Below are 25,081 nucleotides of genomic sequence, written 5' to 3'. Positions count from 1 at the left end.
AAGGAAGAGTACAGTACAGGCTGTCTGCATTTGGGCTGAGGGTCCAAAGAAGTGGCATTATTGTAAGAAAACTGCTTGTCCAAAGGCTCTAGAAGGGATTACGATTCGAGCTGCCTGACTGCTCTAGATCAGTGCTTCTTAAGGGACCTTGTTTTCTTTGCCTTTCTCTGGCTGGTGTGTTTATTTTTTCCCTAGCTCCTCATACTACTTTTCTTTGTAAATCAAGATAAAATTCACCCTTTTAAATATAATTCAGTGATTTTTAGTATATTCACAGGGTCATTTATCCATCACCGTGTATCTAATTCCAGAACATTTTTTTCCATCATCTCTGAAGGAGACCTATCCCTGTTGGCAGTCATTCCTCATGCCCCCCTTGCCACAGTCTTTGGCCACCGTTAGTCAACTTTGTGGTGTATATTCGGGACATTTCTTATAAATGAAATAATATAATATATGGCCTCTTATGACTTCTTTCACTTAACATAATGTTGATGGTTTAACCATGCTGTAGCATGGATGAGTGCCTCATTTATCCATGTGATAGTATGTTTGAGTACTTTTTCCCCTTTTCATGGCTGCATAATATTCCATGTGTGTATATCACATTTTGTTTATCCTGCTGGACATTTGGGTTGTTTCCACTTTTTGGCATTATGAATAGTGCTGCTGAGGACATTTGTGTACAAGTTTTTCTGTGAACGTGATGTTTCCTTTCCCTTGGGTATATACACAAAGATGAAATTGCTGGGTCAAGTACAACTCTGCTTTTTGAAAAAATGCCAAACTGTTTTCCATAGGAGCTGCACTATTTTGTATTCTTCCAGCAACGTATAAAGGTTCCAGTCTCCACATACTTGGCAACATTTTTTATTGTTTCTATTTTTTGATTATAGCCATCCTTGTGGTTTGGAGTGATACCTCATTGTGGTTTTGATTTGCATTTTCCAAGTGATTAATGGTATTAAGCATCTTTTCATGTGCTTATCAGCCGTTTCTGTATGCTCTTTGGAGAAATGTCCATTCAGATCCTTTGCCAATTTTTACATCGTGTTGTCTTTTTATTGTTGAGTTTTAAGGGTTCTTTATATAGCCTGGATCCTTATCAGGTATATGGTTTGCAAATATTTTTTTTTCCATTTTTTGCATTGTCTTTCATTTTCTTTTTTTTTTTTTAAAGATTTTATTTATTTATTCGACAGAGATAGAGACAGCCAGCAAGAGAGGGAACACAAGCAGGGGGAGTGGGAGAGGAAGAAGCAGGCTCATAGTGGAAGAGCCTAATGTGGGGCTCGATCCCATAACACCGGGATCACACCCTGAGCTGAAGGCAGACGCTTAACCGCTGTGCCACCCAGGCGCCCCTGTCTTTCATTTTCTTAATAGTGTTCTTTGAAGCGCAAAATTTTTTAATTTTGTTGAAGTGCAGTTTATCTGGTTTTTTTCTTTGATTGCTTGTGCTTCAGGTGTCATATATAAGAACTATTACCTAATCCAACGCCATGAAGATTTGTGTGCATATTTTCTTTGGGGAATTTTTAGATCTTCAGTCCATTTTGAATTATTTTTGTATACGGTATGAGATAGGGATCTGAATTTTTTCTTTTGCATGTAGATAATCTAGTTGTCTCAAAATCATTTTTTGAAAAGACTAATCTTTCCCTCATTGAATTGTTTTGGCACCCTTGTCAAAAATCAATTGGCTATAAACGTATGGATGCTATTCAGAGGATGTTGTGCCTGAATGTAAATCCAGGAACTGTGTTCCTCGTGGGTAAAATATCACTAGGAAAAGAAACAAGTCAGCTTAGTTACTTAATTGATTTATGGCCTGGAGCAAATTTCTTATCTCCTTATGGGCTGGTAACAGTTTACTAACCAGCACACTTTTGTGGGCCACACCTAGCACTACTCTAGGTGTTTGCTGCTTTAAATGCCACTGAGGAATAGCATCCTGGGCCCTTTCCTAGAGCTACTGGATTAGAATCTGCTTTTAAACAAGATCCCCAAGAAATTCATATGCATATAAAAGTTTGAGCAGCACTGTTCTAAATCAGATTTTAGATGACTTTAAAGATCTGTTCAGTAAGTATGGGATTAATTAATGAGTAAGACTCAGGAAAGGGAGAGTCAATGTGAGTGTGGAGGAGAGTGGTATTTGGGACTTGTTACATAGCAGAAGCCCGGATACTTTGGCCTTCATAGAACACCAGAGCCAACCTAAATCTCCAAGTGTTTCTTTTCAGTACCATACTGGACTTGATGTTTTACTTTGCCTGTGAATAATTCCTTGAAGAGAGTTATAAAGGAAATTTAGAGTTATTGAGGGGAAAAGGAGCAAAGAAGAGTAAGGCAGAAGATTTTCACAAAGCAACCAGTAGGAGAAATAAACAAACTTCAAGCCTTAGAACTGGATTCCTTCACCTTTAAGTTGAAAAAGAAGCTGAAATTTGCTTTTTAAAAGGGTCTGTGGAACCATGGTGTGATCCCAGAAGCAAGCAGCAATAATGCTGAGTTATAAAAGCCGAAAATGTTGAATATTTGAATGGGGTCAAAGCAGGTAAATTACCTCTTTGGAAATTTGCAGGTATCATGCTGACATTCCAAGGAAGGGTGACCTGAGCAAATATATAGGGAAATTAGTTATATGCCATACTCCTTTTTCCTGTTTGGAGGTGAGCAGCGTTATTGATACGCTCTTTAGAATGCTATCTTCTTTGTTTTCCTGAACTTATATGTAAAAGTTTTTATAGATGTACTTAGGGATTAAGTCCTCACCTAAGGCCTTAACATTCTTAACTAGGAATCCTCTTGCTGTGGGAATTTTGAAGATGGGGATAGAATACTGTTTTATGCTACAAGTGTCATTAATTAGGACCCCAGATAAACTTGAGATTTGTGATAACCTATAAGATCTGGGTTGAAAGCATGATTTTCAAATGGCAGCTTTTGCATGTATTTATGAAGAAAGTTTTTTAGCACTTCAAACAGATAAATATATTAATAAGGCAAATACAAATCATTTAAAATATCTGCTTAATAAAGCAGGTTTTCTAATAGCATGTTTATGTCAGTACTTTATTAGTCCTCTGTAATGTTAATCTAAAAATTAAGTTTAAAATGACAATATACACTCCTTAGACTTATCACTGTTTAAATCATGTAATATAAACTGATCTGATCTATAATTTAACTGAACATTTCCCACTCCCCCGAAAATCAGGTTTTGACTTACACTTACCACAAAGATTTTTATTTCAGTGTACCCCAAATAATAGTTGTAGCCAAGGGCATCAAGGCATCCTCCTTATATCCTGCCTTTTCCTGTGTGATTGAGCTCTAATTCCGTGTGGGCTCTATCCCATACCTCTGTGTCCATTTCTGTTCTCCAAGCCTGGGACAGGGCTTTTAACGAAGGCCAGGGAATGCTTGGGCCTCCTCTGGCCTATTGCTGCTGCGATCTGGGCAGCGCACCCTCAGTGTGAGTCAGTCTCACTTTGCAGCAAGTTTTTCTCTTGACCTTTTCTGCGTTTCGCAGCCATCCAAATCGATCTTCCGCATCAGCTGCAGACTAGTGAGGTGTTACTCTAAAATCTGAGATGTGCTGCATCATCACGCCGTTAAAAGTAAGTACCATGGTCTCCCTCCAAAGAGGAGATCTTTTCTGCTTGGACGTCTCTCAGGAACTGTGCAGAAGACAAAATGAACAGGAATTTGGGCTTGAACCGATCAGCAAACAGCCTGGCACCTGTTCTAGCATGCCATCTGCAGATGTTAATTATCCAGTTTGGGTCCTCTAATAGCTCTTGACCTCCACTTGGCTCTACCAAATGCTTTTTTTCCTTCCTGATTCTTTATTATTCCTCTCGGGGTGAAACAAATCAGAGGTAGCATTGCTGATTCTTTTTCAAACAGTTAAATGTAGACAAATTACTAATGTGGAAACATGAGTCTTTGATTCCTCCTGCGAACATTTGGAGAACATGATCTTCTGCTCTATTTTGGCTTCAAGAACTTCTCCCCGTTCTTCCTCCTTCCTCGACTGTGTAAATGAAATCAAGTTTTTGAAGAGTTGGTGATGAGAGTAAAAAGCAGAGGGAAGAACGGGCCTCTACGACATGAACCCTGAAATCACATTCTGTTGTGCGGAACTTGAGAGACTGCATTTTCTGCCTCATCATCGCCTTTGTCTGTTATCCGAAGTAGTTGCTCTAAGCCTTTTATTTCTCTCATCAAGCTTCTTTCTCATTCCGTTATACTGCAAACGTGGTCTTGTTCTCTACCAAAAACAGAACAATAGAACTGAACTCACTGAAGTTCCCTTTTCTCCAGCTGTAAACCAATAAGCCTATCCATCCTTGTTTCCTTCCTGCTCCTCTTTCTAAGACCCGTTCCTTTATCGGTGCCCTCAGTCCCCACCCCTTCTTCCTGCCTCGCTTGGTTCCATTAGTTATCCGTTGTCCTCTCCTGTATGCTGAAGGTTTCTGCTCCTGGCTCCTTCCGCTCTCCCATACTCGATTCTCTCTCATCCTGAGAATTCCTTCTGGCAATGCTGTTCCTCTCTGGAGCACAGAATGTGAGAAGACTCATCTGTAGTTGCCAGCTCTATGTGCTCAACTCTTTGCAAGTCCATTTCTCCCCCCCCCACCCCCATCCTATCCCTTCTCTGAAACTGTTTTTGCATAGGGCTCCAGTGACTTCCCACTGTCAGTTCCAGCGGTCACATTTCTATTTTTGTCTACCTTTCTGAGGCAACAGTCATTCTTACTCCCTCAGAGGAAAGTTCTAATGAATTTTAACTTTGATGCTCATGGTTCAGGCAAATTCATTTGCTACTATGAGATTTCTTCTTGTTTTGGTATATAATTTCAGATTAAAAGAGACTTTATATGTCACTCTAAGCAGCCAAATCTCTAGTTGGTAGTTGCTGTTTTTATGGCCTGAATTGTCATGTTTGTCTGGTGACTCAGAACCACTTATGTTTCCCCTTCCCTCCCCTCCCCCTTTTTTTAAACAAAGTAAAACAATTTATTAAAACTAGTTTTTTTTTTTTAATCTTGTATTTGTGCAAAAATCCTTTTACCTAGCTTGCTCACTTTTTCTTTCCCCAGCTTACTTCTTGATGACATTGGATTTTAAACATCATCATTACAAAGATTTGCATCTATGGGTGTTGAAGTAACTATGCCAAGGTGTGAGGCAACTTCTAGTGCGTAAATGGGTCCTGACACATAGGAAGTGCTCCATAAACATTTCTTGACTTAGTGAATTCCATAAGCAGTCCCAAGAGAGCATATGCAGTTCCAACCAGAGAGCTAGAAACATGACCTGTCTTACGTTCCATTCGGTTGGCTTGAAAGGCTTAATTACGAGCGAAATGTTTAGGTCTGGGTGCCATTGTAGTCTGTTCAAAACTTTGTAAAACAGTTATTCTTTTCACATATTTCTTCAAGGGAGAAAAACAGTACAAACCATTTAAAGGTCATGTTGAATTCACTTGTGTACCTACAACCAGGAAAAAAAAAACCCACCCGTTTCATTTATCTGAATTAAAAATTCACACGTTTAAATAATTCATACTGTCTGGCTCATGCTCTCTGCAGTACTTGTGGAGATGGGCGTCTTTGCTTCTGGCTGACGTGGAGCACTGATGGAGCGAGCAAGTAGGCACCCTGTGTGCATCTGGTTCTAGAATCTCATTCAGGAGAGTGCTGTATTATAGTAGGAGTGTAGAACTGTTTACTGAAGATCTGGCCATGCGTCTCAGCGACCACTGGAAACCTGCTCTTGACCCTCCTCTTCAGTCTTACCTCTCGTAGCGGTTAAGATCATCTGCATTTAAATTATTTGTGCTAATGGAACCCACGGGCTCATTCTGTCTCTATGGGTGCCTGTAACTAATACTATATTTCTCAACTCTTCTTTAATAGAGAGACCTGTCGGGGCACAAGAACATCGTTGGTTACATTGACTCCAGTATCAACAGTGTGAGCAGCGGTGATGTATGGGAAGTGCTCATTCTCATGGACTTCTGTAGGGGTAAGGATGTGACCCATACCTTGAGCTCCCATTGCTCTTTGAATGACTTTGAATGTCAAGGGCACGGGGGCCATTTCAGTTCATGTGCACTGTGCCCTAATGTATGTTCTGGTTTTAAAGATGTGCGGACTGTGAGACTGAAAGATCCAGAGCCTGCTGTCACCTCTGGGTTATTCTTACAACGGCAAACAATTTGAAGTGGTGGATAATACAAAACTCCCCTTTTGTTAGCTTTAGGAAGGTTTGGTGCTTGTATATGAATGAGAATGTATGAGGGTGAGAATGAATGTGCTATTTGTGATGCTTTAAAACAAGCAATGAAAGCACATAACAAAGACCCAACTCCAGATGGACGGAAGAAACGATTCAGCCTCCCCACTCCCTCCCTCATGTGTTCTCTTCTCCACCCACACCTCCATCCTTGTGTTATGGGGGAAAATAATCCTTTTCGTCTAATGGAAATGACCTTTCCTCTCCTTGCTTGCAAGCTGTAATTGCCAGTAAAGGCTATATTCAAATGATGCTGCTGTGAACAGTGGAGTTAAGTAGTTGAGAGCTTGGGGATTCAGGCAGCATTTATCTTGGGAAATACAGACTGTAGCGCGACTTGATTCAGAATCGACTTCATACAACCGGTTCGGAGGTTTGACTTTTTTGGCCTAAGCAACTGTCACTTACAAGCTTGGGTCACTGCCTCACTGTTTGGTGCCCTGTTTTATAATCATCCCTACTTCCACTGACATTTTCCTTGCCTTTAAAGATACTCTCCATAAATTAAATATGTTGTTAATCCCCAAAATGTGATGTTAACCAATAATTTCAGCCTACTCTGTAATAACTCTTAAGCTGATTTTATAAAAGATACTACCAAATTCGACTTGACAGTTTGTTTCTTCCTGTCCATTCTTCTTTGGACGGTGAGATGTTTCAAGACAAGGCAGTGGGAGCATCCAGGGATCTGGATAATTTTGTAAGTGAAGTCATTAGTCTTTTGGTCCTGGAGATGAAATACTGGTGTAGCCTTTCTACATTCTCGGCAGTGGGTAGTGAGTGAAGCCAGAGAGACTGAGCCATTCTTAAAGTACAGACTATAAAGCTGTCTTCTTCCTGTTCCTGGGGTCTGATGTGCAGTCTGATTCTTACTAAAAGATACGGCAGGTTGAACCTGTGGCCTCATCTCATGCAAACGGAGACAGTGTAACCAAGCAGCTATAGCAGGACCATACTGTCCATTCTACTGATCTTGAAGATGTCATGAAGGCAGCTCATGTCTGGAGTACTTTATAAAATAAACTGGTTTTGAGGCATTAGGAGAGGCTCTGGATTGTAAGAAGACAAATCTGGGCCTGGGAATCGAGACACTTGGGTTACAGTCGTGGCTCAGCCAGTGATCCGTGTCCAGGTTGCTCCTCTAGGGACAACCGTTCATTGTCTGGGGTGAGTGGTGAGTCTGAACGTTGCTAAGCTCTCTCTTGCTCTGTGCCCCCTTGCAGGAGGCCAGGTGGTCAACCTGATGAATCAGCGCCTGCAAACAGGTTTTACAGAGAATGAAGTGCTCCAGATATTTTGTGACACCTGCGAAGCCGTTGCCCGCCTGCATCAGTGCAAAACTCCCATTATCCACCGTGACCTGAAGGTAAGGGCCACACTGTAGCATTAAGTGCATTCTTACAGAGGGTTTTCCATCTGCCCCGAGAATGGGGGAGACACTTCAGTGATGTGAGAGAACAGGCACGGTAACCTTACATTTCTTATATTCTGCTTGGTGAGAGAAGATGCAAAGAAAAAAAGAAAGTACAGTACAGGTATCACTTATATTACTTAAGCAGCCTTTAGAAATTCTTTATAATCAGCAAATGCCTGAATACATGTTGTCTTTGTTTTTCCTGATGTAGTCCCAAATTTACTTTGTCAGGGGCATGGAAAATGATAGACTAATTTAAATAGTTTGCAAACAGCAATGCTTGGTTTTTAACATCTGTTTCATATTTTGCAAAATACAGTAAGTGATTATTTAAAAATTTGTTCTACTAATTACTATCTCCTTATACTGGGCCTTTCATATTATATAATCACTTGACAATGTTTGTTGCCTGGACTTGGCACCTGGTTAGGATTCACCATCATGTATGGCACACCAACTGTGTGCCACGTACCCTACCAGACACTTTACACACACTGTCTCTTGGAGGAAGATGTCTTCTTTACATTTATAGTTAGGGAAACTCAGGAGTAGAAACATTACGTTACTTGACTAAGGTCATATAACCAGGAAGGAGCAGGACCCGGATGTGAATCCTGCTCTTCTGATTCTAAATTACAATTTCTTTTCATTATACCTGTGTTTTGAGGAACGTGCTTCGTAGCTAATACTTTGGATCAGCATCCCCTGGTGTTCTTGTTAAATGCAGGCTACCAGATTCCACACTGAATCTGTTGGGCTGTAACTTTTGTGGCGGTGTCAAGGAAGCCCAGGAATTTATAGCTTAATAATCACCCCCTGTGGGTTTTGTATATTCTAAAGTTTGAGGATCATAGCAGCATAGTAGCATTTCTGTGTCGAGGTGTTTTGTTTTTGTTGTCGTTTTAGCTTTTTTAAAAATGGAGATGTAATTTATAACCATAAAATTCACCCTTTCAAGTATACAATTCAGTGGCTTTTACTATATTTACATGGCTGTACAACCATCACCGCTATCTAATTCCAAAACATTTCATCTCCCCAAAAGAAACCCCGTATCCGTCAGCAATCACTCTCATTCCCACTGCACCCCAGCCCCAGGCAACCGCTAATCTGCTTTCTGTGGCCTGGCCTGCGCATTTCATATAAATGGCTCATACAATAAGTGGCCTCTTGTGTCTGATTCTTTCACCTAACCATAGTGCCAGGGTTCATCTGTGTTGCACTATGTAGCAGTACCTCATTCCTTTTTATGGCAGGATACTCATAGTGTGGAGAGACCACATTTTGTTCTTCTAGTCATCAGTTGATGGACATTTGAATTGTTTCTACTTCAGATAGTATGAAAAGACTACTGTAAGCATCCGTGTACTAGTTTTAAGTGGGTGTGTGTTTTCAGTTCTCTTGTAAGTACATCTAGGGGTGGAATTGTTGGGTCATGTGGTAACCACAGTTAACTTTTGGGGGAACTGCCAAACTGTTTTCCAGAGCGGCTGTCCTATTTTACATCCCACCAGCAATACAGGAGGGTTCCAGTTTTTCCATATCCTCACCAGCCCTCTTGTCCTTTTTTATTTCAGCCATCGCAGTCAGTGTAAAGTGGTGCATACATATTGGCGTTTCTGTACTAAAGTATTTAGCTGACGGGAAGATAGTACATACCTTCAGAAGCTTCGGAAAGCCTTCTCCAGTGTCCCTCTGCAGTCAGCCCTTTTTTCTGCGTAGAAAAGGGAGAATACATTTCAGCAATTATTATGAGCCTAGCATAGTACAAGTACATAATTCTGTGGAGGTGGTACAGGTATAATATGGGTCCTACCCCCAAGATGTTTAAGTATCGGTGAGAGGATATAAATGAAATGTTCAGACTTGAAACAGAGACAGGTGAAGCATGAAAGTTCTAGAACAAAGTGATGAACAGCAGAGAATCGAGCCGCTTAATGTATGGTCAGATGGGGGGACCAGGTAGTGGGGGTTGGAATCTTCCCGAGTGGTGGGACTTCACAGGCTCGTGGGATACGGGTGGTCACAGAGAGGATGAAGGACGTTTTAGGCAGAGAGCAGAGCCCGAGGGCTTCCTAGAGAAGGGGAGAAGGAGGCTTTAGAGCTTGCGTGTTCATCTCCAGGCACACGCCTGGCACAGCAAGTGCCTAAGGGGGCATAGAGGTAAGGGCAAGGGGAGGAGGCAGAGATGGCCACTGAGCATCCTTGCAGAGAATGCTGTTCCCATGTTCTTAAAATATTTCTTTATTTTAACTGGATTAAATGAGGCCTCTGATGAATCATCGTGTACCTGTAAATAATACCTACCTAATTTACCTATTCCCAGTATATCAGTGCCCTGTGGTGCTCACAGTGCTGCTGTTAGGCAGTGATGGGAGCCTGAAGTACAGAGCTCAAGGTCTAGCCTGCGGACAGGGAGTAGGACAGTGTTTGGGCTCAGGCAGCAGGAGCCCCAGATGCTTTCTCCACTGCACGGAACAGTCTGTGAGATATTTTAGCAGAGGACCATGGCCAGAGTGGAAACGGAGGAGAGGCCACAGCATGAGTGAGGACAGGCTGCTGTGTTCTGTTCCCCAGCTTGCCCCCAGCCCTGTACCCCTTAACTTACCTCCTCGGTGCTCTGAGAGTCGCATGGTGCTGGCATTACAGTACTGGACTCTGTATTGTGTCTACATCCGTAGTGGAGACCATCGGGCATGCTGCCCGCTTGCCAGCAGTGGTTCAAGAGACTGTTGCCATTTCTCCTCTACCTTGGAAATCCTTGAATGTAATAGGGGGCCCCTGGGAGGAGGCCTCGATTGTAATTGTTCCAGAAGAGCACCGCCGCAGTCAGTTTTAGTCGTTGACTCCTGGTTGTTTTGATTGAAGCTTTCCCAAACTCCACAGCTTCCACTCTATGCCATCTAGCTGCTCTCGTTAGCAAGTGAGATTTTGTTATTTCTGCTAATACGTGCTTGGTGGGCAGTCCCATTTGCCTGCCACGCTGCCAGCCTCCTAAGGCCCGACCGAAAAGTCCCTGTGTACCTCGTTTGCCATCCCGTAGTCTCATACACTCTGAGCTCCATATCCAGACACTCCAGTGCCAGCAGTAGCCAGAGCCAAGAAGTGCTTTATTCCCCTGCTGGCCGGAGGAAGTGCTGGTTGCTGGTCTCTGGGTGCTTCTCGGAGCAGGACTTACATTTGGTGAGGTGGCACCACCTTGAGTAAGAGTCAGTAGGACACGAGAAAGAGCGCAGGCCAGGCCAGCTGTGGATCCCTTTGTTGAGCCAGTGCTGCACCCCGTGGGAGTGCATTGTTTACATACAGAACTGAGGAAAGCCCGTCTGGCCCTGCCCACCACGCGTGGGGTCTTTCAGATTCTGTGTAGGAAATAAGTTGAAAGCGGTCCCTGTCCTTAAGCAGCTTATGTTCTAAAAATAACCATGACGGAAGTTCTGTTCTTCATTGGAGGTCTTTTCCTCAAATACCTTAACATTTTCCTCATTTCTCTGTTTTGTTTTGTTTTAATTTTTATCTCTCTGAGGAAAGAAAGAGATCATTGCAGATCATGGGGTCATAGAGCTGGGAAGGTCACGTAAGCCAGCCCTGTCCTGTTAACAGTGAGGAACCGTCTGCCGGAAGGGCTGTGAGTGCCCAGCTAATTCTGTGATCAAAGCAGAGCAAAGGCCATGGGTTTTTACTCCCATTTTGGTTTTTGGTTGGTTCATTTTGCTCTATTATACTGTGCTATTTGTCCAAGCATGTAAGAAAGGGGAAGAAAGGGTTAAGATTTAATAAGTGCATTCAGATTGAAAAAGTCATGGATGTCTCTTTTTTTGGTCAGAAAAGAGATTTTGATTTCATGAAGCACAATAGGATGGAGATTCTTGTCCCATTTTTAGAATCTTAAGTTTGAAAACCTACGTTTGTCTAATCCTCCAGAATTTCTAGTGGTAATAAATTCTGTGACTGGAATGTCTGAAAGCCATCTCTGTTTGGAATAATGTCAAGATGAAGGGTCAATAGGAGGTGGCTTTCCAGATCTTTTAGCTAAAGCTATGAGCAGAGTTTGGGAGCGACGACTTTAATAAACTTCTTAAGCCGATAGGTTGGGAAGTAAGGTCAGCAGCATTAATCTTGCAAAGAGCTGGAAGACTACAGGATTGTAAGCAGTGGTAACCAGTGTTAGGCTAACATCCTAAGGGACCTTGCCAAAAACAAAGTCACTCTGCAAATTCTCTGGAGCTTCCAGAAGCTGATGCATGAAGGTCCAGTTGGTTCTCTACCTTCCTAGTCTCACTTAATCCTTCTGGGCCCTACTCTAGCCCTGGCCTTAGTCACCTTCCCCCTGGATGATTGCACCTGCTCTCGTGTTCCCCCTTCTCCTCTGTCACTGGCTGGCCTTCTTCAAACTCCTCTTTTCATCTGCTGCTGAGTGGCTCCCAAGGGGCCTTCCCCGGTCTGCCATCTGTCAGCTGCTCTGGTCCTCTCTTCTGCTGCCTTCGCCCTGTCTGAGCTGCCCGCATTCTCTAACTGCATAACGCACATCAAAGCAGTGGGGAGGGGTAGCCTCAGCAGTCAGGCAGGCCGAGCCCACATCCTGCCCTACCAGCCCTGTGACCGCAGGCATGTTAGGTAACTTCTTTTCTCATCTGTTAAGTGGGGGCAATGGGCTTTGTAAGAATTTCATGAAATAGCGTGGGTAAAAGTGCAGGGAGCAGCGTCTGGCTCATAGTGAGTGCTGTTAGTTGCTAATGCTATTGTTATTATCATCATTCCTGCCTCTATGCTTCTATTACAAGTTTCACTTCCCCGAGTCCTTCACTAACCCGAGGCCTAGCATTATCTGGTTTCCCCATTCATGAGGGCACTAGTCCAGAGAATGTCCAGACCCCTTGTCTTCAGTGTTCTTTGTCTCGCCAGTGCCCAGCAGAGTGCTGTCCCAGCCGCAGTGGCCTGTCTCGGTGCCTCAGATGCCTCAAGCCTGCTGCCCTCTCAGTGCCATCCTGCTGGCTGTCCTCTGGGAGCCACCTCCTCCCCCGGGTGGTCCACCCGTCTCCCTCCATTCAGGTCTCTGCTCACCTCATCACAGTGACCGTTCCAGCTGCGCTGTTGGCAGTAGCATTCCTCTTCATGTCACGTGTGTTTAACCTGTTGGGTTTTTTCCCATGACATTTATCACCACCTGGCAATTATACCAGCTTTCTTACTCGCTTCCACTGGACTCTAAGCTCCGTGAGCAGATGAACCTTTATTTGTTCACAGCCTTATCCCCAGAACCTCTTTGGCATATAGTAGGAGTTTGTGCGTGTTTCTCTATTATATGAATGATCATAACTTCTTAGGTTTATATAGGGAGATTTGTAGTTTGCTTTTACATATCTTCTGTTACTTGCTTCATAACAGCAGTGATAGAAATATTATTAGCTTTCCTTTGCAGGTGAGAAACAAACCCAAAGAGATTTAAAGGTTTGTCTGGGGTCAGACATCTGAATAGTCCCTGAGGTCCTGTGACCTCCAAGTCCAATGTGGTTGTCGCCTGCCAGGCGTGTGAAGTGTATTGTTGATGGTGGTGGTGGTGGTGACAAAGGGCAGCAGCCAGCTTGATCTTGGAGGTTTCCACAGGTGTCCCAAGTCACAGGGTCACACTGAGAAGGTGCAGAGGTGGCTGCTGCCAAGCGAGTTCACCTTCGCAACCCCGTGACCCTCCCAGCGAGCCTGCAGAGCGGCCAGAGCAGGGCTTATGGTTCTTACTGTATTAGTATTTCTGTGATGTTCAGAAGGCTTTCTCCTGCATTGATAGTGCTGGCTTTATGTCCACTTTTGTCCGCACCCTTCAGTTTTAACTGTGTTTCTTTTCCCCCTGCAAATATAGTTTTGTACAATGTTATCTTTATGGGAAGGAGGCAAGCGAGGTGGGGACTAGGTTGATGCAGTATTAACTGCTGAGTTCTGCCACTCTGAAACTAACCAGAAATACAAACCTGGTTTTTAAGGTGGAGGAGGATGAAAACAAAACAAAACCCTTACGTTGTGCCTCATTATGATTCTGTCTTTGTCTGATTGGTTTTCCTCCTCCCTGCAACCTAGTGATTTTGGTTCCTAGAACTACCTAGTTTGTGTTTTGAAGTGAATTAACTTTTCAGTTTTTTAGATTATACGCTCTAGCATCGGAAGTATAGACACTAATTTGGGAAGGGTCTGTGCACGTACAATAGGAGACGCGTGGTTTCACGTGATGCTGGGGAAAAGATTGCTGCTAACTGATAAGGGATCGAGGGGTACGTGGTGTGTGAAATACCGGACTGGGTATTATTGTAGGACACACACAGGTGTAGTATAATTACAGACCGGAGGCTGACAAACTTTTCTGCAAAGGACCATATAGTAAATACTTTAGGCTTATCAGCCATATAGTCTCTGTCACAACTGCTCGGCTCTGCCACTGGCACTCCAAAGCAGCAGCCAGAGACTAGAGGATACGTGACGAACGGGCATGGCTTGATTTGGTCTGAAGGTCTTACTTTGCCAGCCCCTCACGGACAGTAAGTTCTACAGATTTTATAGGGTGGCCACGGAAGATTTTATTGAGGGTTTATGACTCAAGCAAGGCCTCGAAGAATGGCTAAGATTTGAGGAGGGGAGCAATTGAATCAAAGGACAAAGCGGGCGATGCAGGGAATGGTTAAGAGACACTGAGCAATGCAGCCTGGCTAGTAATTAGACACCTGGCTCCTCATCGACTAGATTCCTATTATGGGGCCTTTCTGGACCTAAAGGACTAAGGCAGCCCTGTCCTTAAGCTTGTATCCAGTACAGTGGGCGTACTCGTCACACCCACCACGGTTAGAGGATATTGTGGCTGGGGACCTTGAGCAGTGCTCCACTTTTAACTTGCTTCCTGCCCTGGCAGAAAGGTAATTAATTATCTGTCTTTCTCTAGAGTTAAATGGCCTAGGTTTCCTTCCCAGCTTCATCACTGTGGGCCTCACTCTCTGCATCTGTAAAACAGGGATATTATTATATTATTGTGAGGATAATCCATGTAAAGTGCTGAGTACAGTAATACTCATAATAGTAAAAGCTCAGTAAACGGTAGCTGATCTGTCTATAACCTCTAAATTAGATTGGAAGTATTAGTATTGCTTTGTCGGAATTATTTTAGATTCCTGAAGTGAGTATATGTTCAGGATAGCTTGACTGTCACTTTGTGTAAATAGGTTAAACTGATGAGCTTTATAAAAAGCTGTAGATGGTAGAAATATTTGCTTGCCTCAGCCTTGTCCCTGGGGAACAAGAGCATATCCACAAGAGTTGACAGCTGTAGTTCACCCTGCCTATGTGGCTAAAAATCCCAAGGCCAAAATTCTAGATTAAAGTGATTATAGGTTAATAGTGCCCCAGGTGCAAAAGCGTATCCTCTCTGGAAGAAAAATAGATTTTAAATTCAGTCCTCAAAGGCTTCCCACAGATGAATTCCAAGGAACATGGGTTAACAGCAACAATAACAAAACCCCTGATAACAACACCATGAGTGAGATGCAGTAAGAGTAAGAAACAATAAACGGAGGCATCGGTTTGCAGTAAAGGCTTTAGGTATTAGATTTAGCTGATACAGACTATATAATAAACAATTTTGTAATATATAATGCAATTTTCAGAAGAACTAAAGCAAGTGTAGAAACAAGTATAGAAACAAGAGACTTTCACAATTGACCAGACTTTTTTTTTTTTTTTTTAAGAACCAATAGTAGTAGTAGTAGGCCCAGGCATGTGGTGGCTCCTATCTCGCTTCTGACAGACGGACACACACACAAACACAGTGTTAAGTGTGTTTCTGTTTTTTAATTTATTCCTGTCAACCAGCATGTTCTGTAGCAAGCACTATGTTAGGCCCTAGTAGAGAAGACTCCAAATAGGATTAAGAGATGGTGTTTGTCTTCGAGGAGCTTGTAGTCTACTCTTGCCTTTGTTTCCTAAGGTGATCAGTCTTTGGAAGGCCGATGACAGAGGACAGTGGAGACTACAGACTTCCTGGCTTAACAAGATTTTTTGGCTGCCATTTTACTGCCCACACATAGCCAGGCCTGTCTTCCAACACACTAGTCAGCTCAGTTCACCTATACGAACAGTTACTCATTGCATCTCGAGTACAGAAGGGCCACTATCTTGGAGTTATTCTTTCATTGGCGTAGTCCTTTGATATCAGAGATTTCTGTAGGTTCTGGTATTTGCAAGTTCCCTTCTACCTGGAACTGCTAGCTCACTGTCCAAAGAATTCATCTATAAAAAGATAATACTTTAATAGGAAAACTGCACGTTTGCCCACAGGCCTTTAATCATTTTGAGAAGTACCTAAAATATAGCAAATATTTATTATCCCAGAAATCTTAACATATTGTGGTAAAGAAATTGATATATGTGTGTATAAGGCCCAAATGAAATAATTGACATCAGGAAGAATAAAGTCCTGAAGGACCGTGGGGAAGGAGTGACATTTGTCTCAGTGGGTCCTTGAGGGCAGCTTCAAAGAAGAGGTGCCATTTTGAACTGGAGTTTGAAAGATGAATGGGATATTGGTACTTGGGTAAGGAGGTGGGGGTCACAGAGAGCATTCTAGACTGAAAGAAGAACATGAGAAAAGATATAGAGGCTTGAAAGTATTAGGACTATTCCTGTAGAAGTGAGAAATGTGACTGGAAATCTAGGAAAATGGGAATCTTGCTTCCCCATTATGGTATTCCTCTGTTTGCCCCCTCTACCCTCATTTCACCGTATTACTGTGCTTTGTTTTTGTTCACTTGAGATGACTCCTGTCTAGATACTTGGAGGGGAATAGCTTTCCAGTGCATATTAATGGGATTATCAGCAATAAAATATTTATATGACTATGAATCAAATTTTCAAATGCATTACTAAATAATATCTTGGAATGGGTGGTTGGGGAATGTTTTTCAGGTTGAAAATATCCTCTTGCATGACCGAGGCCACTACGTCCTGTGTGACTTTGGAAGTGCCACCAACAAATTTCAGAATCCACAAACTGAGGGAGTCAATGCAGTAGAAGATGAGATTAAGAAGTAAGCGTATCCTCCTTTCTTGGAGTCTTGTCCATGGCCAGATCAGCAACTGTACTTTCAGCTTATGGGTGAGAAGGTCAGGGTGGGAAGACCATGGTGCTAGTCACGGTGCCCTTGTCTCAGAGCATCATGTTGGCAGTTGAATTGTTTGATTTCAAGTGGAGGATGTGGAAGGGGTCCACAAGTGTTGATCAGTAGAGCAAAATGAAGGAATCATACAGCACTTAAGCAATGGTCCAGTGATCACTGTACATAGATATTTTGACTTTTGTCACATGGTCTTTAAAAAGCTGAATGGTGCACAAACTGTACAGGGACCGTGATGTTTTTAAGTGGAGTCACAACAACTGTGACATTATCAGTCCGTTGGATCTGCTTTTCCCTGAATCCTACATTGCTGTGTACTCCTTGTTCATAAGGAGCTCACCAGTCTAGTGGAATTAATGGTAAGTAGGGCTGTGAAGTCTCTACAGATACCGAATCCCTGACTTCGATGAGAAGAAGCTTCTTTAGATTTCTGGCTCTAGTAAGAAGCTGAGACATTTTCCCCTCCTGTCCAGAGTGTTAGATTTTCCACAGGCAACAGCACTCACCAGTACTACTAATAAACCAGCAGTCTGTTATGCACACCTCTGTCCTGATGCTCAGTCTCCTTTCCTGCACCACCCCGGCAGCCAAGCTGGGGCGGGAAGACTTCTGGTCCATGGCGCTGCTGGACAGCTAAACCATGGTGCCATCTGGGCTTTAGAGACTGGAGCAGCGTAGGTCACGTGCTTGGTGACATCGAGACACTCACTTTGAAGCTGAGCTTATGCTATCTTTACCTGAGCCACAGGTAAGAGGAAAACTGTTGTTTCATCCACCTTCCAGCGGCAGAGACCAGCCACCTCCCACCCCAGCCAGGCCTCACTTTCTGCCCTTCTCCAGTGTCTCTGCCGGCATTGCCTATCTGAGTTGAGCCACACTGAAGGGAATTACTGTTTTTAAAAACAAATCAGAAAATACAGTATAAATATACGATCAGACAACAAGGATTTGCAGGAGAAGATTTTATCATTGGAGGACCCAAGAAAAGTTGCTTTTAGTGTTTATCGAAGTGCCTCAGTGTCTGGGTCTCCACGTGCCCTCAGACAGAAGGACTGCTTCTAGAGGGCCACGGGTGTGTACCAAGGACAGCTTTTCATTTTATCTGCACTAATATTTCATAATCTCTTCTGCAGATTGCTCCCAGGGAACTAGACTTTTTAAATTTAATATATATGTATTTAAAAAGTATTTCTGCTACCCCTGGTTTTTAATTGTAGCATTGACATATTTAACAAAAAACAAATCTCTTGATTGTAGATACACAACGCTGTCCTATCGAGCACCAGAAATGGTCAACCTGTACAGTGGCAAAATCATCACTACGAAGGCAGACATTTGGGTAGGTGTCAACTAACCTATCCACACCTCAGATACCAGCAGTCTTGACCGTAAATTCCCAAGTCTAATGCAGACAGTGCCATAGTGAGAGTGGTCTCTGTACCATGTCACTGTCTCCCTAACCCTCAGGGTTATTCTTCACTCCAGGTGACCAGCCACTGCCTCGTGAAGCATGTTAAAAGAAAAGACTTTAGAGTTCTGTGAAAATCATTCAGGTGACCTGCCCAGTATTTAGGTGGTTTTCATATATGCTTTACTAGTTCTTAAGAGCAAGATAGCTGAAATGCTTGTTCCTTATTGGAGCACAATTTGGTAATGATGGCAGAAATAATGTATGTTAGCAGCTAAATAGTGGTGTTGCGTTCTAAATTCAAATTCCTAATAGGTTAATAGTACAGAGTTATATATCTGCTCGTAAATGTGGATGATGCCAATATTTCTCAGTTACGGTAAATAAATCACTTGTAGCAATCTGCTTTATTTTTTTAGGCTCTTGGATGTTTGTTGTATAAATTATGCTACTTCACTTTGCCATTTGGAGAGAGTCAGGTGGCAATTTGTGATGGAAACTTCACAATTCCCGATAACTCCCGATATTCCCAAGACATGCACTGCCTAATTAGTAAGTATTTGAAGTTTCTAGTTTCATATTTTTATTCTTATCTCCAGGAACGAATTGGGGGACAAAGGGACTGGATTGCAGGAGTGATGGGTTGGATGCAAAGATAAGTCAACCGGTAATGGTTGGTCACTCACAGACGATATAACAGTCTCTAATTAGAGCCCTAGGTCTTTTTGCTAGAAATCTAAGCTCTTGTGCACTTGAGCAGAAATCCTAACTGTGCTTTGAGCAGTACAGTGCTGCTCTGTTCTCTTGCAGTCAGTATGAAAGAGTCCAGCTGACTCCTATCAAGTGATAAGAAATTCATCTTTGCAAAACTGGAAGCAACTCAAATTGAAATGATTGCCATGCGTTGGCTGGAGTGAATACATAATTAAGACTGTATAACTCTGTGGAACAAGGTTTTTTCTCTCTTTCGGTTAATCCCTGGATTTTGATAACAAGCATTTAAACTCAGTGCTTGGTTTCAAATGTTGTTTAAGATTCCCCACCCTTCTGCACCATCCTAGCACGCGTATGTACCAGTTCATCAACCAGATGGTAGAACGAGTAATCTTTGCACAAGCCCTTGTACTAAAATGTGAAACAGAGATATTTTATCATTTTTTCACATTGGTCAGGGGATTTAGCATCGAAATTTTAACCATTATGGGTTTATAAGTCCTGAGATAGTTTGGGTCCCAGTTTGGGCCCTGGGGTTGCATTTGAAAAAAATAGAAGCAGATATGGGTAGAGCATCTGACATTTGTTGAGGGCTTACTCATATCTTACTTAATTCTTAAAATCTTATATAGTAAATATAATCATCCCCATTATACAAGTGAGGAAGCTGAAGCTGAGAAAATATGGGTCACTTACAGTAACGTAGTTACAGCTTTTAATGACCACCCAGTCCCACTGGGCCAATTTTGTAAATCCACTTCTTCTGTTTAGGAGCCAAAAAGTGGGGGGGAGGGGTATTTAAAGAGACAGAGTATGGCATTTAATGGTTGCTGGATTGTTTTCAGAGGTAGAGTAGTAGCGTAGTCCCTCCTTATCCATGGACTTGCTTCTGTGAGTTTAGTTACCCACACTTCACCGCAGTGGGAAGCGGATGATCCTACTTCTGATGTATGGTCAGAAGGTCAATAGTAGGCTAACGTTATGTCACCAGGCCTGTGTCATTCCCCCACGACATCTCACCACATAGGCACTTTATGCTTTCACATCATCACAAGAGGGGTGAGTACAGTATAATGAGTTGTTTTGAGAGAGAGAGACCACATTCACATAACTTTTATTGTGGCATATTGTCCTAATTGCTCTATTTTATTATTCATTATTGGTAGCTAATCTCATACCATACCTAATTTATAAATTGAGCTTTATCATAAGAATGTATGTATAGGAGAAAACAGAGTACATATCGGAGTCAGTACTATCTGCGGTTTCAGGCTTCTACGGGGGATCTCGGAATGTGTCCCCCCGGATAAGAAGGGACAACTGTATATCTGTTCTAGAACTCAGCTACATAAGTGAGATTGGCAGGATATCTAGGAAATGGCCAAATCTGGTGCCAGAATGGTAGGAGTTTTTGGTAATCCATTTTCTTTTTAACATTTGTACAGCAAATTCATATTAGGAAAAACAACTCTTTACAAATGTCTGTAACAGTGACATCTTTCCCAAACTCTGACCTATTTCTTTACAAATTACTTGAAGATTCCAGAGTCACTCTGAAGTCACAGGTCTAAAATTAAATGTATTATCCTTGCCCAATTACTGCCAAAACACAGTTCACCTCTTTTTTTCAGTTTCTATTAGTGGTGTCACCATTCAAGCCGAGATCATGGAAATTTAAGGTTTTCTTTGGATCTGGCTCGCAAGAGAGAGTACAGTCAGGCATTTTCTAAGCAGTGCTTTGGAGTCTGTCCTGTCTCCATCACATTCTCTCTGTTCTCATCACTGTCAACGTAGTGTATACACACTCGGCCAGTGCGTGCCTGTAGGGGTGGAGTGGCCCCCAGCCTCTCTCCTCCTTCAGTCAGTCCAGCCCAGCCTCACCGTGAGATCAGTCTTACACAGCCCCCCCTTCAGTCCCCGTAGTAAACGTCCTGGTTTGCCCATGGTCCCACATAGGGCCCAAGTATTTAGCATGGCGTTTAAGACCCTTCATAATCTGGTTCCACCCCACCCACCCAGCCTTATTTCCCTGTGTTCTCTGACAAGGAAATCTCTGTTCTGTCCTTCTGGCACCTGCATTTTCTCACAACGGGGCCTTCCCTTGCCTTTCTCCCAAGTGCATTTTTGCCCAGACTGTTCCCTCACCAAGAATATCTTTTTCTTCTCTTTCCCCTGACTGACTAAATTCTTTCTTGCCTTAAGGACCAGCCCAAACCCTGCTGCTTCTTTTTTATAATTTATTTATTTCTTAGAGAAAAGAGTACATGAGCTAGGGGGGTGGGGTTGGGCAGAGGGAGAGGGAGAGAAAATCTCAAGCAGAGCCCTGGCTGAGCGAGGATCCGGACGTGGGGGCTCCATCTCACAGCCCTGAGATCATGACCTGAGGCGAAATCAAGAGTCAGATTCTCAACCGGCTGAGCCACCCAGGCACCCCCAAACCCTCCTTCTTCTGCAAGGACTTCATAAGACTGCAGCCTCGTCAGTCTTTCCTCCAGTTGGTGTTCAGACCGTTCATTTGGTTCCTTGAACAGTAACGCCTCGCCTTGTTTGTATGTGTGCAGGTGTATGTTTGTGTGTCTTCACTAAGATGCTTTTCCGGGGGATTTTTCCAGCTTCAGAAAGGGCAGAAACTTAAAGGATCTGGAAATAAACAAGTGTTCTATAGATTATGTAAAAGTAGAGATGTATTTATTATTGCATAATTTCTCTTAGAATGGAAACCAGCTAATATTTCCAACAAAGGAATAGTAAGTCAGTTCTTAAAATTTGAGTTTTGAGGCGTACTTGGCTGGCTCAGTCGGTGGACATGTGCCTCTTGATCCTCAGGGTTTTGAGTTCTAGCCCCACATTGGGAGTAGAGATTATTAAAAAAGAAAGAAAGAGAAAGGGGGAGAGGGAGGGGAAAAATAAGTTTTGATTATAAGTATCAAGGATAATCGTTTGTTTAGCAAGATAAGGAAGCCAGAAGCCTGTAACTTGTAGGTACCAGAATATGAACGTGGTAACTTTAATTTTTTTTTCCTTTTTTTTTCAAAGATTTTATTTATTAATTTGACAGAGAGAGACAGCCAGCGAGAGAGGGAACACAAGCAGGGGGAGTGGAAGAGGAAGAAGCAGGCTCCTAGTGGAGGAGCCTGATGTGGGGCTCCATCCCAGAACGCTGGGATCATGCCCTGAGCCAAAGGCAGCAGCTTAACGACTGCGCCACCCAGGTGCCCCGAACGTGGTAACTTTAATGAGAGCTTGCTTGAGTTCCCTGTTGTACAAGCCACAGAATGTGAACTCCAAGTATCTTTGTTACAGTTCAGAAACTTTGTTACTTTCTTGTGCATATTAAAAAATTTAGGGAAGTTAGAGCTTCCATTTCTGAGAGGGGAGGAAAAGAGCTAATGTGCACTGTTTGACTTTTATGAGAAATGAAAAAAAAATCATTTGGTAACAGAGAAATTAATGTTTTCTAGCTAATGTAATAAATATTAGGGTATTTAAATATGTTCACATATGTTTGTCTTAGGATATATGTTGGAACCAGACCCTGATAAAAGGCCGGATATTTACCAGGTGTCCTACTTCTCATTTAAACTACTCAAGAAAGAATGCCCAATTCCTAATGTACAGGTATGTGAAAGGTGCTTTTTAGGGGGAGTAAACATTATCAGATTGTCATTTAAAATTCCTGGGGTGTGAACCAGCTATTTAATGAATATTGTTGTCCCTTATTTTGTGTGGTAGGGGGCATTCAAGCAGAGCTAACTATGAAGCAGTTACTATAAAGAGGATCCAATTTTCCCATAGAATTTAATTATTAAACTAGGCAATTATACACACACACACACACACACACACACACACAATCCCTAGGGATTGAGTTGAGCACTTTGGGTGAAAATTAACCAAACTACTATCTTGTTAACTTCCACAGTTCACTAAGAGCTCTGTGCCTGTTGTATTTACCTAGTGTGGGTAAAGCAGGCCTCTGAACTTGCCCCCGTACCGACTGGAACATAAGCCCCTTGTCCCTTTTCTCTTTTATTGCATCAGAGCTTTCTTGATTCTGCTTCTACTCTCTGCCATCTATAACTCACACTCCTTTCCCTCTACCCTCCTCACACACATCAGGCCATAGGAATGTTTTCTATTTTAGTAATCCTAAGCTCTGCACTCAACAGTTTTCAGAATACAGTGCTTGCAAACCCCCTTTTTATAGTCTTAGCATATTTTTCATGTGTGAACCAGTTCCCTTGAATATTTTACTAATGGATGCCATAATAAGTTCTAATCTGAAATTGTCTTCCAGTTTTCCCAATAATGAACTTTTGATGTCACTGTTGGAACTTGAGGGTACTGATAAATAACACTGCTCTTTCACTCCTACATCCAAATCAGATGTGGGAATCATTCAGATCGAACTCAGAATATTGGCTGTATTACTAATCAGATTGAGTCAGAGAACGTAGCTTGACCAGTCAGGCTCCCTAACATTAGATCCACGTGACTGAGCAGGGAGCACCTGATTCTGCAGAGACAGGCTCTCCCTTAAAGGAAGGAGGGCATGGGTGAGCCAGGTGAGCTCACTTTTTTCTCCCAGTCCTATCAGTCAAATAAGTTACGCTTCTCCCTTGGGAGAGGAATGCATGGAGAGAGGAAGAGAAGCAAGGAGAGATATCCTAGCAGAAATTCTCCCCACGTGGAAACATGGAGGAAATGGGAGGTGCCTCCTAAAAGCCTAAATATTTACTATTACTAGTATTCCATTTGTCAGCTTTCCAGATTAAAATGAGGAATCTTGTACAGGAACCTAACATGACCATGTTTTTCTTTTGCTGCCCCACTTTCCCATTCATAAAGTTAAATAACCTAAAATATAAATGGAAACATTCAGATTGGTAACTAGTTTTTAAAAAGTCAGCTTCACAAGTCCCAAACCATTTGGTACTCACTCAGCAGTGCCAAGCAGTGGTCTTGTGGCTGGGAGCAGGAGTGCTACCTCTGGAGCCGGTGTCAGGGGGCCCGTGCGGAATCCAGGTGGGAGGAGTTCTGCTGGCCTCATGGGTCGAGGGGTGCCTCACACACGGGGAGAGGTCCCAGTACTGCAACCAAATGGTTCGTGGCTATGGTTTTCTCCCAGTGTTCAAGATAGAACAGAGAATGAGTTCCGGCTGGGCATGCTGCTAGTCAGCGCTGACTTCCATGAGGTCGCTGATAGCTTAAGTAGTAATACGGGCTACAGCCGTCTCTTTCCCATTCCGTTCTTAACACTACCTCTAAGCTGTGTGGTAGGAAGAGAGGGTCCAGAAGGTTGGGAGTGTGGGGGGAGGAGCACACCAGACGCAGGCTGCTCTGTCCTCTTCTCTGATAGCTGCCTCCCTGAGAGGGGCTGAGACTGGTGGGATCTACCTTTGGTTGACTTCCCTTCCCTCTAGTAGACATCGGGGCTTGGCAGCCCCTCCTGGAGATCCCGACATGTATTTCTATCGGCCCAGTCATGCTGGTATTCTTTTACAAAGAAATCTACAATGTTCTTTTTTTGGTTTCTTTTCAATTCTATAGAACTCTCCCATTCCTGCAAAGCTTCCTGAGCCAGTGAAAGCCAGTGAGGCAGCTGCAAAAAAGACCCAGCCAAAGGCCAGGTAAGAACTGCCCGAGTGTGCACAGGCCCCGCGCCAGCTGCCACGGTGGCAGGGCAGGGTGCCTGGTGATTGTCATGCTCCCGTGGCCAGAGGCTGCGCAGAGCAGGAGAGCAAGCTCTCTTCCGGGGAGTGCAAGGAGGAATATAATGGAACACAGCGATCTACATCTGAAAGAGAATGAAGAACTCCTCAGCTGTTTCTCTTGCTTGGGGAGAAGTACGGGGGCATTCAGAGATGAGGCAACAGCCAACGTTAAATAGTGCTAAAAAGAATGTCCTACACAGGTGCCCTGGTCTTCACGTAGCCTGGTTCACCACCCTGGTCCTTCACTCCCCTTACCCTCTTACTTTCTGTGGCCCTGACCACATCAAGAGAGTGCTGGTCAAGGCATGGACTCTGTGAATGGCAAAAGAGCTGTGGGTCTTAGCTAATCACAGTCCATGTAACCTGGGGTCTTCCA

The 25,081-nt window shown here is 43.1% G+C and overlaps 1 protein-coding gene across 22 annotated transcripts in view; it reads left to right on the top strand.

Annotated features, from left to right (window-relative positions):
* AAK1 (AP2 associated kinase 1) overlaps positions 1 to 25,081 on the top strand; it is a 164,661-nt gene that overhangs the window by 86,937 nt on the left and 52,643 nt on the right. For 21 of the 22 annotated variants that reach the window (XM_034659262.1, XM_034659254.1, XM_034659269.1 and 18 more), the window contains exons 4-10: positions 5,931 to 6,039; positions 7,533 to 7,675; positions 16,661 to 16,782; positions 18,127 to 18,208; positions 18,697 to 18,829; positions 22,506 to 22,609; positions 24,542 to 24,621. In XM_034659262.1, coding sequence (XP_034515153.1) covers positions 5,931 to 6,039; positions 7,533 to 7,675; positions 16,661 to 16,782; positions 18,127 to 18,208; positions 18,697 to 18,829; positions 22,506 to 22,609; positions 24,542 to 24,621 — 773 coding nt within the window. Of the gene's footprint in view, positions 1 to 3,395; positions 3,627 to 5,930; positions 6,040 to 7,532; positions 7,676 to 16,660; positions 16,783 to 18,126; positions 18,209 to 18,696; positions 18,830 to 22,505; positions 22,610 to 24,541; positions 24,622 to 25,081 lie in introns of those variants that run through there. The other variant, XM_034659261.1, reaches the window with a different exon arrangement.

The sequence above is a fragment of the Ailuropoda melanoleuca genome, chromosome 4 (assembly GCF_002007445.2).
Source record: "Ailuropoda melanoleuca isolate Jingjing chromosome 4, ASM200744v2, whole genome shotgun sequence".
NCBI classification, from domain to species: Eukaryota; Metazoa; Chordata; class Mammalia; order Carnivora; family Ursidae; genus Ailuropoda; species Ailuropoda melanoleuca.
The sequence above is the reverse complement of the archived record's forward strand: the minus strand, read 5'-3'. Positions and strand labels throughout refer to the sequence as shown.